Source organism: Rana temporaria, chromosome 10, assembly GCF_905171775.1.
Source record: "Rana temporaria chromosome 10, aRanTem1.1, whole genome shotgun sequence".
Classification (NCBI taxonomy): Eukaryota; Metazoa; Chordata; class Amphibia; order Anura; family Ranidae; genus Rana; species Rana temporaria.
Genome location: NC_053498.1, coordinates 93,101,165 through 93,119,419, shown reverse-complemented (window position 1 = coordinate 93,119,419; position 18,255 = coordinate 93,101,165). Strand labels below are relative to the sequence as shown.

At 40.4% G+C, this 18,255-nt stretch overlaps 1 protein-coding gene across 1 annotated transcript; it reads left to right on the top strand.

Moving 5' to 3' along the window:
* The first annotated feature begins 2,991 nt into the window (after positions 1–2,991).
* FGF21 (fibroblast growth factor 21) lies at positions 2,992–15,771 on the top strand. Its single transcript, XM_040326911.1, has 3 exons — positions 2,992–3,786; positions 11,673–11,776; positions 14,924–15,771. Exons 1-3 carry the CDS (start codon positions 3,540–3,542, stop codon positions 15,218–15,220), a joined length of 648 nt encoding a protein of 215 aa, XP_040182845.1. The 5' UTR covers positions 2,992–3,539; the 3' UTR covers positions 15,221–15,771.
* The last annotated feature ends 2,484 nt before the right edge of the window (positions 15,772–18,255 follow it).

Here is an 18,255-nt window from a genome sequence, read left to right as displayed (position 1 = left end):
GCTGAGTTGGTGGAGACTGGTACATGCTCCGTTGTACCGTCTCAAGAAATGGTGCACACCTGGAGAGTGGTGTTCTCTAACAGAAGTGTATTGTCCATATTCTCATTGCACACGTTCCTGGACTTTGGGTTTTCAGTAGTGGGTGCTGTAGCAACTGCCAGCTGGAAAATGGGCTTGCTTGTCATGAAACAATGCACATATTTGCCAGCACGCCACGGATCATCACATATCGTCAAAACATTGATTGCAGAAAGATTGCACCACAAAGCACCATGTGCAACGTTTTGGAGCCATGCAGGACCCCTTTGTCAGACATGACCCCTTCGTCAGGAAGTGTGTCTGATGTGCTTAGTGTTAACAGTGTAGAAGTATGGCCACTTATTACAAGGGGTTAACTGTGCATGTTGCTGCTTGCTTCTAAAGTCTAGAGACCTGCCTTAATGTTGATTTCACATGACCGCAACTCCTGCCTGTGATTCAGGCATTAGTGAGTGCAGTTCCACAGTGTCCCCGTTAGGGTGCCTTATGTCCCGCCCACAAAGTGTTAACATGTGGCCAAACATGCCAAACTATCTGGTTGTGAAGGGCACATTTAGCATAATATAATTGTACGAGTCAGGGGTTAGCGCAGTTTACAATATTCCATTCCGAACCCAAGACAGCTTCCGACACTCCACAATCTGGCAGACGAACATGGCCCATACAGTTTCCCCAGAAACGAGACACAGCTCTGTTCTCTGGTTCAACAGGAATAGACTTTTAATGGGAAAATCAGGCATCTTATATACAATTTAGGAACCACAATGAACAATGACCCAACTCCACCCACAACATGACACAATGAGCTCAATACACATCTTTTAGGAGACAGCCATTCTGATTCAGAGATAATCTATATGAGCTAATTACTAATCATTTACCCAGACAAGATGACCCAGAGATAAGCTCTTCTCACCTGCTATACAATACAAATCTATCATCAATAGAAATTCACACTATACAGTGTCAATTAACATCACACAGCGAAAGGTTCTTGAGAGCCAGACTAAGGTTCATTTACATGACAGTAGCAGACGACATTAAACACCCTAACAGTCTGTGTTCCCACATTGAATGAGTCACTCTTTCTATTGACCGGTTAGGTTTTGAATCAACAACCTGTAATTAGTTCTTGTAGATATTCTTGAATATATTGTGGATTACAGACCCATGTTAAAACATTCCAACATATGTCCCCTATTTCCTGGCTCAATCTGTGTAAGAGTTTCTGGGTCCCACGGGCCCTCCCGTTACAATAATAATACATAACAATAATATGTAGCACTACCCCCGAAGGAGCTGCTGGTTTGTTTTGGGTGGCATGTTACCTCTATATCCCGCCATCTAGGGTGCTTAAAGAGAGCTGTAATAAAGGGAATGTCCACACAACAACAGGTGTCTTGTCTCTGCTTTTAATACCAAGCCGGGTAAAAATGATAAACAGTAGAAAGGTGAAGGGATAGCAAAATAGATGACGGCAGATTCAGGTGTAACTGGATATGGAAAACAGTCCTGCTTCCAAAGACAATTTTACTCCAGCCGGAGTGGGTATAGTGCATCTGGACAGGCCTCACTCACCAGCCTGGCAGCCTAATTGTCACTCGGATGGATAGGATTAAGTCTCTGCCACAGACCCTCCTGAAGGACCTCCTGAAGGTTGGAGAAAATTTCGGTCCAAAATCCCTCTTGACTGGATTTAACACCCGATTCTCCGTCACATAGCTTTGGTTAAATCAGTAACTGATAGGTGACCTGAGTCCAGCCTCTAAGAACCCAAGTGTCCTCTGATGAATGGACAGGTCTCTCTTGAAACACCAGCCTTGTGCTAGGTATCCCCCGGACAGGCTCCTCATCAGGTGGCTTCCTCCAATTGGACGGACAGCCCAGGACCATCTGGCAAATTAGGGACCCAGTCGACTCACTGGATCCACAATCTGGATGAATGCACTCCCGGCCAACGTGGTCCCGGGAGCCAGGAACACTGCGACACACATGCACACACCCTGGCCAGGAGGGCCACACACAGGGGTGGTGGGACGACTGCCCAGCTCAAGGGCGGGAATATAGTGACCCCGAACGAATGGCGTCTGCCGTTTAAATACCCCTTCCCAGCATGCACAGCGAGGCGATAAACCCCCCTGATTGGCTGCCGGGAAGAGATATCTAACTACACTTGACCCCACTGCTGCCACCTGTCGGCCTGAGGTGGAACTCAGTACCCCAGACAACGACAGTATGCACAAACAGTACAGCCAAACTAAGACAGAGGCCCAAAATTTAACCAAATTACAGGTTCAGAGCCAACTACCTCTCTGAACTCTCTAAATTTTCAATAGCACCGGCTCTGAAAATAGCCAGGCGCTACAAATATACACAAATTATACTGAGGGTAATATATCCATAATTTTCTAAACTAACTCAGAACAAGTATGCAGATCAGGAGTTCTGCCTTCACTTGCTGGATATGTGTCCTGGGTCACTGATTGTCATGAAGCCAGAGACAGTCAGGCAACTGGCATTTTTAGAAGGATAGCTATGGCAGCCCACTTACTGTATTTTTTTCTGTATAGGTCTCCTTTAAGAGGTTAATTAAAAGATGGAGTCATGGATTCTGTGTTAAACTACTTGTCCTTTTTCTCCTTTGATAATCACTCTCTGGCAGTTTGTTGGACTCACACTTTCTGTGTTGTGTGGTTCAAGCAGTGATTTATGTCTAGTACAGGTTAGTGCACCCTTCACTTACATAAATAGACATGCCTGTATTTGTTAAGATGAAACAAGCCTTCTACAGATATGCACTTAAAAGACAAAAGTTTAAATAAAGTAACAGTAACCCATTATTACCGATCAGTTTTCATTGCACCATTCCAATAACTGTAATTTGCTCATCTTTGCAGCATTTAAGAAAAATGAATAAAAAAAAAAAAATCTTTTAACAAAACTTATATTTTCAACTATGCAGCAGAGAAAGGGTTAATGGGCGGCATGCCTATCCCTCCTCGCTCTCCTTCTCCCCAAACACACACAAGGCAGTTTATATCACTCTCTTGCATCATTTTGTAACCCCAGACCTGGTAATCTCTGGTCGGAAACATGAAAAAATGTTTACAGTATTGTCCTTCCCCCAGCTAGGAAGTAAGTAAATATCTGCTTAAAAAGAATACGTTCACATGCCTAATGACTCAGATCTAGGATGGTGGGGGTCAAAAAAAGTTATTACTCAGAGAAAATCAGTGGTGTTAAGGGTTAAAGACCAAAGAGTATAAATTTGTCTCCTCTTCTTCATTTTGTCATTAGAAGCAGGTAGCTTCTGAGCATAGGATCTTCTACTACTAGATAGGTGACTTATAGTAATCAGAACTTTTATTTATTTATTTTAAATTAAGATTTTTTTTTTTGATAACTGGATTAATACATTTTTTCAATTTGTACTATTTATCTAAATATTTTATTTATCCGGGAAAATTATTTCACAGCAAAAACTTTTTATTGCAAAGAAGATGCTAAGAAGACAGCCTATCATTTTTACCCAGAGGTCTGCAGGAGTAAGACTGTGCTTATTGGTCCTGGCACTATGTAGTTCTGGTAGGGTGCTAGCCAGTCCTATTAGAGATACTAATCCCCTTTTGGGGTACTCAGACCAGGTACGACTAAGACATCTCTATACAGATAATGAGCATACTAACCAACATCTTCAGATCACTTCAGAGGGAGAAGTCAGCGGGACCACAGACAAAAATGTATACAGTAAGTATACTCAGATCCAACTGTTATTATTATTATTAGTATTATTATTATTATTTCTTCTATTAATCTATATGATCTGACCCTTATTCTCTCTTCTCCAATCAAAGCTGAAATCTGTGTAGCTAATGCACATCATTGCTCATTGTGCTACCTTATCAATAGAAGATGCCTACACACATTTCAGTTTAGTAGTTCAATAATCTGTTGATCGTGATCTAGTATAACAAATAGTTATATATACGGTTAATTGTTCTCTAATATCCAATTTATTTTCTAAAAGTTTTACAAAAAATCTAAAGTTTGGACAGGATGAAAATAATTAATAATTAATAATTTTCTCTGAAATTAGAGCTTGTGTGGTAAACCAAAAGTTTTTTTTTTCTTGAGTTTTTAAATGCCATTAAAGAGGACATTGAATTAAAATAAAAAAAATACTGTAGTTTGCATAGTAATTACCATTGCAATATGGGTTGAATTACAAAATCAGAAAATACACATGGGGCAAGCTAAAAGGAATGTAAACATTTTTAAGTGGAACTCCAGCTAAACTCTTTTCTGTTTTGGATAAGGTGGGGAATGGTTAGATCCCTCATAAGGTGTTTGCTGCAATCTTCATGTTTCGGGTACTTCTCCCGCGGGAGTAGGCATTTCCAAGCTGAGCCACAATGTAATCTGGGAGTTTGCCCAGATGATTGATGTCTATCAGAAAATGTCCCCCCCGGCGGATAAGGCCCCGCCCCCCGTATTGCGTAGTTGCGTCACGAGTGTCACGGTTTCCGAAAGAACCCGAACATGCAGAGCTGCGAGTCGGCTCTACACGGCACCTGCGCACCGACTAGGAGCCGTGTAGAGCTGACTGCGCAGGCGCCGTATAGAGCTGACGCACAGCTCTGCATGTTCGGGTTCTTTCGGAAACTCTGTGACACTCGTGACGCAACTACGCAACACGGGGGGCGGGGCCTTATCCACCGGGGGGAACATTTTCTGATAGACATCAATCATCTGGGCAAACTCCCAGATTACATTGCGGCTCAGCTTGGAAACGCCTACTCCCGCGGGAGTAGTACCCAGAAGCCGGATTGCAAATATAGATTATAAGGTATGTGCAGCCTGAAAAAAAAAATGCCAATTGTACATGTTAGAAGTATAAAGAATTTAGTCTGATATAGATGTTATTTGGGTGAACCTCCACTTAAAGTGTTGGTCTGTATTCAGATTTCTGTTATTCATGATGACAGTGCATTCATGGTATTAACATTTTTCTGTGAATTACGCTCTCAGTTGTAACCCTTGTCAGTGCCAAAAAAAAACCTGTAATACATTAACAAAGTTTAAAAAAAGAACACAAAACAGATTATCAGCAGACCTGCTTCACTCCCAGCCTGGTTATAACCCCAAGCATGATGATTTATGTATTCTAGCCTACTTTTGTAGCAGATCATATATAATTACCTACAAATATACACATGTTTGCACCAATAACTAACTAGCTGTCAGTGTCGGCCCAAGACATTGTGCTGCCTGGGACCAAAAACTGAAATGCTGCCCCCCCCCCCCAGAAAAAAAATCACGCCAACCAAAAGGCCCCCACATTCATTATTTTATATCATGATAACTAAAGGGGACCCGTCATGGCTCAATACATGTTTAAAGGAGTATAAAGAGGACCTGTCATTGCTCTATACATGTATATAGAGGACCTGTCATTACTCTTTACATGTAAATGGATATCAAGAGGACCTGTCATGGCTCTATAAATGTATATAGGACTATAAAGAGTACTTGACATGGCTCTATACATGTATAAAGGAGTATAACGAGGGCCTGTCATGGCTCTATAGATGTATAAAGAGAACCTGTCATGGCTCTATACATGTATAAATAAGTATAAAGAGGACCTGTCATGGCTCTATACATGTATATAGAGGACCTGTCGAGACTCTTTACATGTATAGGAATATAAAGAGGACCTGCCATGGCTCTATAAATGTATATAGGAGTATAAAGAGGACCTGTCATGGCTCTATACATGTATAAAGGAGTATAATGAGGGCCTGTCATGGCTCTATAGATGTATAAAAGGACCTGTCATGGCTCTATACATGTATCCAGGAGTATAAAGGGACCTGTGAATTACCGGCGGCCACAATGTCTTTTGCGCAAACTAATCAATGTACGCTAATTGTGTTTTTTTTTGGTACCAAAAATATGTAGAAGAATACATATTGGCCTAAACTGAAGAAAATAGTTTATTTTTCTAAATTTTGGGGATATTTATTATAGCAAAAAGTTAAAATATATATATATTTATAGCACAAAAAATAAAAACCGCAGAGGTGATCAAATATCACCAAAAGAAAGCTCTATTTGTGGGAAAAAAGGACATCAATTTTATTTGGGTAGCGGAGCTGGCGGAACGGGCTGGCGGGCATCAGTATGCTGCCCCCCTAAAAGTGCTGCCTGGTACCCATGGTACCACCCGGTCCCATCATAGGGCTGGCCTTGCTAGCTTTTGTAATTAAAATATATATATTTCCCTATAAAAGGCTGAAGCTAAACATTTATACTTTATACGTCCATTATGGATCTGTCTGATGAGCACTATGGAATATAGATTGGCAATCCTTTTATAAGTGTCATTGGATAATGTATTTCTATCCAATAATAACCATAGCATATAAAAATAGATTGTAGTAGCAACCATTGAAACCTAATTTTAGCAACACCCGAATTATAAGGAGCATTCTGATTTGTCGCTTCCGTTAGTTAAAATCTATAGTCTAAACATTTTTCATTTTGGGAATAATTTAACCAATCAATTTGATTTTTTTCTGTTTGTATGCCAATGAGACGATCTTCCTTTACTTCCTGTTCTTTAGACACAATGGGATTGATTTACTAAAGCAGGAGAGTGCAAAATCTGGTGCAGCCGTGCATTTTTTTTTTGTCAAAGCCCAATTGAACAAGCTGAAGTAAGAAGCTGATTGGCTGCCATGTACAGCTTTAGTAGACTTTGCACTCTCACATTTTAGTAAATCAACCCCAACAGGACGTGAAAATAAATCTTTTACAGTTGAGGGAAAATTCCCACTGAAACCGCTGACCCTGTTGGATGATTTCTCTTCAACTTTCACAAAAAAAAAAAAAAAATTCATTCATGACCCAAAGTAGTCTTTGTAGAAAATGTTTTCATTCAAATAGAATCTTAGACAGATGTTACGAAAGCATGAAATGTGAATCAGTTGTGCGCAAAAAAAACGCATTGTTAAGTGCATGGACCTTGGAGTACCATATACTCCATACTTGCATCAATTTTATGTTTCTCAGCCATGGAATTTCTTTGTTAGTAGTAGGTCTGAACACATCAAAGCAGAATTCTATATAAAATGCTTAAAACAAAAATGGCTCCGAGACTATTTGGTGGACTATAGTCTTATGGAGTGAAAAGTCCACCATAATTGGGCAATCAGTAACTGTTTTCCTGTAAAAGATATCTGCTACTATTTAAAGAACAGTTGATTCTAAAAAAAAAGTCACCCAAAAGAAACATACAAGTCACAACAAATTGTAAAATTGGCCACACCAAGAAGATCCATGAAATTCTGCTTTGCTGATTTGTACGGGTCACTGAAATTTGCACACGACCTACTATGGTCGGCTCAAAACTTGATCATTGCCTTTTCATTCATAATTTGCAGTTAACCTCCCTGGCGGTATGATTATTTCAGAAAAAAGGTGCTGAAAGCGGTACCATTATTTTGCAAGGAAATTTGGTGTTTTATATTGTAGGCCTGTGATTCTAAGGCCCCGTACACACGGCCGAGGAACTCGACGTGCCAAACACATCGAGTTCCTCGGCCAGTTCAGCCCTGAAGTCGCCGAGGAGCTCGGCGGGCCGAGAGCTCCCATAGAACAACGAGGAAATAGAGAACATGTTCTCTATTTCCTCGTCGAGCTCCTCGTCGGCTTCCTCGGCCGAAAGTGTACACACGACCAGTTTCCTCGGCAGAATTCAGCCAGAAACTCGGTCGGAAGCTGAATTCTGCCGAGGAAACTGGTCGTGGGGCCTTAGGAATAACTCACTTAAATCTGACCAAACAAGAGTCTAGTAGGCATAAATAAATAAATAAATTATAATATAATAAATAATTATAACAATAATTATAACAAATAATAATATAATTATAATAAAAATTATTCAATAATGTAATCAACTCAAAATCACTGAAATTTGCTCAGTTGCAGAATTGTCGCTGTCATTTCTTTTATTTTTTTATGACGAATTTTCCCACAAATCGCTATCGCTCAATTCTGCAAGTGATTATAATTTATTATCGCTGTTTTCTAGCTGCTCTAAAACCATTTTTGACATACTGTAAAGGGACACTTTTGGTTGCTATGGAAAATCTACAGTTTTCAGGCAGAAAGAACAGTTTTTATTATATAAAACAACATGTAGGGCACTGGGCAGACCACTAGGGACAAGGGGGGTGTGTATTTTTTACATACAGTACTGTAATCTATAAGATTACAGTATACTGTATGTAAGGTGTTTGTTTACCTTTTTGAATTTGGCGCCGTTCTCCGCTCTCGTGCGTCGTAACGTCGCAGGGAACAGAGATCGGCGGCACAGGAGGACACTGTGTGAATCGAGCGAGGTCCCGCTCGCTCACACAGCGCGGTGGCATCGCTGGATCCAGGGACAAGGTAAGTAACTTTGTCTCTGGCTGCAGCGTGGCGAGCCCGAGTCTGGCTTGGGGATACCGATTTTGGTATAAAAATCTTACCCCGAGCCAGACTCGGGAATACCGGCAGGGGGGTTAAAGGGGTTGTAAAGGTTCGGTTTTTATTTTTTAAATGGGTTCCTTTAAGCTAGTGCATTGTTAGTTCACTTACCCTTTCCTTCGATTTCCCTTCTAAATGTTTTTGTTCTTTGTTTTCTTTGTCTGAATTTCTCACTTCCTGTTCCTCCTCAGTAAGCTGTTCTGGCTGACTAACCCCCATGGATGACGGGGGCAAGCTTACTGAGGAGAAACAGGAAGTGAGAAATTCAGACATAGAAAAAAAACATTTTGAAGGGAAATTGAAGGAAAAGGTTAGTGAACCAACAATGCACTAGCTTGAAGGAACCTATTTAGAAAATAAAAAATGAACCTTTACAACCCCTTTAAGCTTTTAGCATATCCAAGATTCCTAAATTTGAATTCAGATTCATGATTGCATGGTAAATCGTGGTATGAATATTTCAAATGTGCTGAAAAGGTTAAAAAGAAAACAGCTCATGGAGAAGTAGGAGAAAATATAACTTCAAAGGTCATTGGTTATCTACACGAGTGTACCTTATACACAAAAATTGCATTTATGAAAGCACTTACCCACATTATCAGCAGTTCTACAGCATTGCATCATTAGACATTACATAATGCTTTACAGGTTCGCTAATAAAAGAGCATTTACATGAAAACTGCTGTACAGTATGATTTTGATATGATTTTGATATTTCTATATATTTATTTCCTTGATTTAAAATGCTCATTGGGGAAATTATTTAATTTTTAACAAGCCTTCGCTCATTTTAAGACATTTTATTACCTAGAAAAAAATACTTGATTGTGCAATGGTTCATCGATCTAGTTATGCCGCGTACACACGATTGAAATTTCCAACAAGAAATGTTCAATGTGAGCTTTTGGTCGGAAATTCCGACCGTGTGTAGGCTCCATCAGACAAATTTCCGACAGCAAAAATTTGAGAGCTGGTTCTCAAATTTTCAGACGGGAAAAGTTCTTGTCGAAAATTCCGATCACTTGTATGCAATAATGACGCACAAAAATCCTACGCATGCTCGGAATCATTAAACTTCCTTTTTTTTTGGCTCGTCATAGTGTTGTACGTCACCGCGTTCTTGACATTCGGAATTTCTGACAACATTTGTGTGACCATGTGTATGCAACACAAGTTTGAGCCAAAATTCAGTAAAAAAAAAAATCACTGGTTTTGTTGTCGGAAATTCCGATCGTGTGTACGCGGCATTTGTCAGCGTACCTGCTAGAGGAAAACTAACAGGGTAGGAATATGGGAGCTGCCATTTCCAACTTGATTTTTAAAGCTGCATTTTCTGGAACTGCTATTCCAGCCCTAGTGGTCTGCTGACCAAAAACAAGTATGCAGCCAGTGAAGTTAGGACTCTGCATGTTTGTCCTCACTCAATAACCCACTAAGCACTGAAGCAATGTTAACCTTTTCACGCTTCCAACCTCCCGGCCTGCGGTTAGGCGCCGGTGATGCGCGCTCTCAGCACAGCTGTTTAGGCAGCAATTCACGCAAATATGCCGCCCCTCGGCACTAAGCACAAGGTGCCGAGAGGCCACATATTTGTGTGCAGCTGGCGTCAAGGGGTAAAGATTACAGCCCAAGAGCTTCCAACTTTTAAAACCAGGTTGGCAATAATGGCTCCCAGTCATAGCATCCCTTTAATGTATCAATGTAATATTATGGTCAGTGCGGGCAGTTTAACAACTTTACATCCGGCCAATTGACAAAAGACGGCCACAAGGTGGCTCTCAATTGCCGGGAGGACGTCTATGGACGTCCTCCGCTCCTCCAGCCACTGGGGGGCGGGCGATGCGTGTGCCTGGCGGCCACGATGTCCGCCGTGTGCCCGCGATCGGCCATTACACACACAAGGACGTGGATCTGTGTGTGTAAAAACACAGGTCCACGTCCTGTCAGGGAGAGGAGACCGATGCTGTGTCCCTTGTACATAGGCACACAGATCAGTCACCTCCCCCAGTCAGCCCCCTTCCCCCACAGTTAGAAACACTATACAGGGCACACATTTAACCCCTTCCTTGCCCCCTAGTGTTAACCCCTTCCCTTCCAGTCACATTTATACAGTAACAGTGCATATTTATAGCACTGATCGCTGTATAAATGTGAATGGTCCCAAAAAAATTGTAAAAAGTGTCCGATGTGTCCGCCGTAATGTTGCAGTCCCAATAAAAATCGCAGATCGCCGCCATTACTAGTAAAAAAAAAATTATAAAAAAAATCATAATTCTGTCCCCTATTTTGTAGGCGCTATAACTTTGGCGCAAACTTTTGCGCTTATTGTAGAAAAAATATGTAGAAGAATACGTATCGGCCTAATCTGAGAAACATTTTTTTTTTTTTAAATTGGGATATTTATTATAGCACAAAGTAAAAAATATTGTGTTTTTTTTCAAAATTGACGTTCTTTTTTTGTTTATAGCGCAAAAAATAAAAACCGCAGTGGTGATCAAATACCACCAAAAGAAAGCTCTATTTGTGGGAAAAAAAGGACGTCAATTTTGTTTGGGAGCCACGTCGCACGACTGCGCAAATGTCAGTTAAAGCGACGCAGTGCCGGAAGCTGAAATTTCGCCTGGGCAGGAAGGGGGTATATGTGCCCAGTAAGCAAGTGGTTAAAATAATTATTTTCAGCGTAGGAAACAATGTTAACCATAGCTATATAATACTTTTTATCTACATTTTGTGTAACATAGGGAATGGCTGAAATGCCATGATATTTGTCCTCCTGATGGGGAGAGGTGTCACCAGAACAGGTGTCCCCAATGGAAGTTTCCCACTGTGATAGCCAATAAATGTTGGATTTGCCATTTTTGCAATAGTCCTCAGAAAAAATGAGGGGGAATCTTTCTAATGAGACACGGACAGCAAAAAAAAAAAAACCTGACAGGAGTTTTAATCACTTTCTAATTTTTTCAGATGTAAAAAAATGTGTTGACTTGAGGTAAACTTTCAGAACTTCTGATTCTGCAGCTTACAATTGGAAAAGACTGCATAATAATAATAATATTATTAATAATAATAATAATAATAATAATAATAATAATACATTTCAGGCATACTGGAAATCAAGGCAGTGAAGCCCGGCATCTTGGTGATTCGGGGAATGAAAAGCACTCGCTACCTTTGCATGGACTCCAGGCACCACTTATATGGATCTGTAAGTGTCTAATAATACATACTGTACATTTAAAGTTGGCATGTTTTTAATCAATGCATTATTTATCGGGCATGAAAGAACAGTTATGCAGTGCCAACATGTCTTGGCAAAGACTGCAGAAGATTTCAAATGAAAAATTGACATTGAAACGCCTGACATCAATTATCTAGTTTTGTCTGCTCTTCTACTTTTTGAAAAGTTCATTACTAAAGATTGTTCATTTATTTCTGAAAATTGATGCCTAGTGAAAATGAGCAGAATTGTTAAATTCAGCCTTTCACAGATTCATTGTTGATCCAGGAAAGAGCAACGATTCCTTCCTGACCCCCAAGAAGTGTGATTGTATTTAATTTTCCAGCATTGCTGTATTATTCTTAAAGTGGATGTAAACTCTCTCTATACCCAGTGAAGTGAATAGCCTCAGATGATACACAGAGCTGAAACAAATCTTTCTACATACGTTTTACATGTATAGCCACAGTAATGGGGAAACAATAACTACAAGTATATATTGATGGTCAGGCTTTGAGGCCAAGGAAGTATATTAAAAAATAAAGTTTAATATCATATTGGATTACAGTCAAATATACATCATAATAAAAAATACAATTACAAAAATGACCACTGTGAACGAAAAATCCTTAGAAGTCGCCGACGCACGTTTCGCCGTGAGGCTTCTTCAGGACGATAGCAAGGATTTCGTAGGATAGCGTATAACAGAGAACAAAAAGTTGTATGACAGATGGTCTCTTGGTGGATGCATCCACAGGGCACAAAAAGCAAACGGTATCACAAGATCGATAGGGAACTTGTTTTTGAAAAGGATCAGCTGGTGTGTACAGCCAGAGGAAGGAATATGTTCCCAATAGGGGAAATGAGGAAAACCCCAATTCACGGGCTTGCGATAAACGTAACAGACGTAGTCACATGTCGTCTAAAATAGACAATCCTGTAGCATGCTGGGACAACAAACACCTCACGGACAGCAGGAGAAACGTATGATCCGTATTTAATAGGACCCCAATATGTTGGTTCCTATGTTAGACAACCGTGTTGCAACCATCAAAGGTAGTGTCATACGGCTGGAGGAGGTGTAGGTGTGTGTCCCAGGGTGTACGGGCGTGTATAGCCACAGTCTTTCCCATTCTACATATGAATATTTATTCCTGTCTCAGCAGTGGGATAAGAGTCTTGGCTTACACTGTGTGTGAGCTAATTGTAGGAAAAGCACCCACCCCCTCCCCCTAGCCACATAGGCAGAGGAACAAAGAAACTTGCAGAGCTGTACTGTAAAAAGACAAACTCTCTGCTTATCAATCTCTAAGTTCCCTCACCATCACAAATTTCCAGCTGCTTTTACCTTGTGTGTCAGAGAGCTTGTCAGAAGTTATGCTGATAACAGAGGAACGGAGCAGCAGAAAGACACGGGGCACAGAGCTTTGGAGAGAGATAAGTAAACTCTACATACTGTATACTGTATACTGTATACGTGCCCAGGTTAGATTACATGAATGGGGTTTACAACCACTTTAATTGATGGAGACTATAAACCTGTAATTTTGGAGGCTTTATCCAGTCCATTTGTAAATTTCACAGTAATATAGTAAGTATGACAGAAAAAATAGTAAAGTTCATTAAGATAACTCCATTCTAACTGGCCACAGCACGTGATGCAAATGCAAATAGTCTTTTAGGAGAATAGAAAGGTCTCCCCTGCTGATACATTTGGTCAATCCTGACCTTAGTAATAGCTTACGACGTGCCAAACAAATATTTTTCAAAAAATAATATTTTTTTCCTCAGTTTTGGCCGATATGTATTCTTCTACATATTTTTGGTAAAAAAAAAAAAATCGCAATAAGCGTATATTGATTGGTTTACGCAAAACTCATAGCTTCTGCAAAATAGGGGATTTAGATTTATTTTCGATTTAGATAGATTCATGGTATTTTTATTATTAATTTTTTGTACTAGTAACGGCAGTGATCTGTGATTTTTTTATCGGGACTGCGATATTGCGGCGGACAGATCAGACACTTTTGACACATTTTTGGGACCATTGACAATTATAAAGCGATTAGTGCTATAAAAATGCACTTATTACTGTATAAATGTCACTGGCAGGGACGGGGCTAACACTAGGGGGCGATCAAGGGGTTAACTGTGTTCCCTGGGAGGTGTTCTAACTGTGGGGGGATGGGAGTCACTGTGAGAGATGACAGATCGGTGTTCATACATTGTATGAACAAACGATCGGTCTCCTCCTCCCCTGAGAGAACCATGATGTGTGTGTTTATACACACACATCACGGTTCTCTGTCTGTCACTAGCTCTCTCTGTCTGTCACGGTTCTCTGTCTGTCAGTAGCGATCGCGGGGGCCTGGTGGTCATGCACGCACGCCATTAGTGGCCAAAAGGCAAATCAACATAAGGTAACGTCGCTTCGCCCGGTAAAACAGCGGCGGCTGGGTGGCAAGTGGTTAAAGCAGTATTAAACCCATTAAGATATAGGAGAGTTTCTTTAATCAAAAGTGATCTTTGAAACCGGCAACATTTAGAGTGTTTGACTCATGACATTATGGGATATTACTGTAACGTATAGCATGTGTAATAATGGCACTGTATAGGATGTTTATTTAACACCTCAGTGCTTGTATGTGTTCTTGCAATTTCTGGCAATGAAGACTTATCTTAATGGCATGTTTTTCTAACCTTGATTACAATAAAGTCTATTTGATACCCACTGTGAACCTGAACATCAATAATAGTGAAAAGTTGACTGTTACCATTTAAGGAATGTGTTTTCCTTTCTAATAGTATCAAATACAATAGATTCTAGGGCCCCGTACACACGGCCGAGTTTCTCGGCAGAATTCAGCCAGAAACTCGGTCGGAGCTGTATTCTGCCGAGAAACCCGGCCGTGTCTACACTTTCGGCGAGGAAATAGAGAACATGTTCTCTATTTCCTCGTTGTTCAATGGGAAATTTCGGCTCGCCGAGATCCTCGGCGGCTTCACAAGGAACTCGACGAGCAAAACGATGTGTTTTGCCCGTCGAGTTCCTCGGACGGGTGTACGGGGCCTAAAAAACAAGTTATAAGTATTTATATACCATTCCCCTAATGACTGTGTTTTCTGTTTCCATAGACCATTTATAAAGAAGATGAATGTAACTTCCGAGAAGTGCCGGTAGCAGACGGATATAATTTCTATTTCTCTGAGAAATATCCTGCTCAGCTCACTCTTTCACCTCCCAGAGGAGGCCACCCTTCAGGAGGAAAGATGGCACGGTTTATGCCACTTGAAAACACAATACCCTTGGAGGACCTCCATGCTGTAGACCATTCCTACGAACACCAACCAGGAAGCTACTTAGATGAAGATCCTTTTCGAATGATCGATCCATCGATCATCTTCAGCCCAAGTCTTGACTCAAAAAGATAGACATGTAGAAAGGTGTATTTATTTGAGACTGTTTTTAGCTTTGGTTCATGGGCAAAGCAAAGCTTCATGACTTAGCACTTTTCTTAACCATTTTCGGTGGAAATAGCGTAATTTTTAAGGGCTTATATGTGAAGAAAGGACATCCGCTTTATAAAGCAGCATACTATGTATACATGCACATGTAAACGATTTAATAGATTACAACCTGCTATTTATAGGCAGTAGTAAAGAACTTAATTGTACAAAACAGGTCAACACTTCAAAGGTCAAGGAAGACTCAGCATAGTAACTGGAAAACAAATGAAATGTCAAAGTACACAAAGACCATTAATATATGAAAAACACATTTTCATTTGATTTTTAGCGCACTTATTATACACTGGAGGCAGTCTCTGCAAATTCCACCTAAGTTACATTGTTTCATGTGTCTACTCAGTACTGGACCGAAGCAAAACAATAACTGGTTTCATGGCTAAGGCCATGGGTCAAATTTTTGAAAGAATTTTCTTTTGAAAATCTTAGCTAAGAATTTCTGTTCGAATTTCGCACCATTAGTGAATTTCGTGCAGCCGTCGAATTTGAGTAATCGGGCATGTTGAAAATTTTTTGAAAAATTTACGATTTTCTAATCAATGATGGGAGAATCGTGCGAGAAATGTAATCGAAAAAGAAATGCGCATGTACAATAAAAGAAGATTCCCGGAAAGAAAAGAAGATTCCTAGCCACGAAAATTATTTTCTGTAGCAACATGAGGTGAAATTTAAGGCTTGGTTGGTCAAATTTTGAAATCAATCGGATCACAAAACGCACAAAATTTCTAATTTCGACCATGTATGGCCAGCCTGTTTTTTCTGCACCATGCTAATCATAGTTTTATTATTTTCTTAGATATAATCCTTTATATGTGCATACCCATACTTATTATTTATATAGGGTTGTAGAGGTAATAGCGGTTAGATCATATGGGCATGTCCAATACTTTATATAATGTATATAATGTAGGGTAGACATAATGGTAAATTAGAGATCACAGTGACAAATGTGATTTAAAAGTATTTTTTGTGTGTGCATTTTAACTTGAAAGTGCTTAAATATGGTTATGCAGGTATCTGGGTTAACCAATCTGCATATCTAATGTGCCAAAATACAAAGGAATTTAAGTGTTCAAAGTGACTCTGGAAGAACTACCATTAAAGTGCAACTAAAGGCAAAACTTTTTTTCTAGTTTTGGATAGAGTGGAGACTGATTAGAACCCCTGTCAGGTTTTTAATGCTGTTTGTGCCCCTGTTTGCCATCATCATTGAAAGGGAAAGTAAAAGAAAAGACCAAATATGTTTTTTTCCCCCAGAAAATGAATAGAGGGGAAATCTTCCAATGGGGAAATTAGTTCCAGTGACCTGGGGGGTCTCCAAGAATTCCCTTGCTTTTCATGTATTTCCTCCCACTTCCGGTTTGGCTATGGGACAGAAAGTGAAGGAAAATCTCCCCAATTTGACACAGATGGGGGGAAAAAGATGACAGGGGTTATAACCCTCCCATACGCTATCCAAAATGAAAAAAAAAAGTGTTGCCTAATAGTTCTACTTAAATTGCAATTTAATTAATGCACCCTCACCTCCTCAACAGGACATGAAGTCAGGGGAAACCAAAAGTGGGGACACAGACAGCAATAAAAACCTGGGATAGTTTAAGGTTTTCTCCAGTTTCCTGAATTTTAAAAATGTTTTGGCTAGAGCTGGGCTTTAATGAAAGTTGGCAATGGATAGCTTGAAGTTCGATTCCCTGCTGACAGCACCGGGCTAAAAAAACTTTAAGGCCCCATACACGACCGGATTTCTCGGCAGAATTCAGCAAGAAACTCGATGGGAGACGTATTCTGCCGAGAAAACCGGTCGTGTGTACACTTTTCGCCGAGAAACCTGTCGAGGAACTCGTCGAGCCAAATAGAGAGCATGTTCTCTATTTCCTCGTTGGGCAATGGGAAAATTTGGCTCGCCGAGATCCTCGGCGGCTTCACAAGGAACTCGACGAGCAAAACGATGTCTTTTGCCCGTCGAGTTTCTCGAACGTGTGTACGGGGCCTAAGAAATCAGTTTGAGTTGGTTGAAAGAAGTCAATCAGCTGTAGTCACTGTTCGGGTATTCTGACAGCACAGAAGTGGGATAATTCCAGGGCTGAACAGACTCAGAGCATGCTTTATAGCACTCCTAAAGATAGTCATACATAAAAGGATCTTATTTTTCAGATAACCTTATTATCTGACAAACATAATCTCCTAGTGCAGTTATTTACACACCTTACTTGGTGTAACTGTTGTATGGTTGGTTCTGTTGCAACAACAGTATCGTTTTTTTTACAACCACCTAAGGAACTTAGAAGCAAAAAAAAACTGTTAATAAAGTTCTACATATATAACTCTGTACTAGAAAGAACTGCAACATGTTCACTGATTAACTTATTCCATAAGCAAAACTGACAATCTGCAAAACACAGTGAACCTTATTTTCCTAAATGCTCTAAACGAATGAAAGTGTGCTATATTGAATAGGCCTGTATGGCTACCACTCCAGACAACAAAAAATTTGCGACAACTGAAATTGTAAATAGTTGTGTGTAATTATTTGGGTTAGCTGTGTAAGTTTGAACTGCAGAAGGGGGATGCAATGGGGTTGATTTACTAAAAGCAAATAGACTGTTCACTTTGCAAGGGAATTTTCACTTTGCAAAGGTATTTTCTCTAAGGCCCCCTTTCACACTGGGGCGGGAGGCGCGGTGGCGGTATAGCGCCGCTAAAAATAGCGCCGCTATACCGTCGGAATTGCCGTGGGATTCGGCCAATAGCGGTGCGGTATTAACCCCCGCTAGCGGCCGATAAAGGGTTAATACCGCCCGCAATGCACCTCTGCAGAGGTGCATTGCGGGCGGTATTACCACGGTTTCCCATTGTTTTAAATGGAAAGGAGCGGTGAAGGAGTAGTATACATACGGCTCCTCTCACCGCTCCAAAGATGCTGCTTGCAGGAGGTTTTTTCT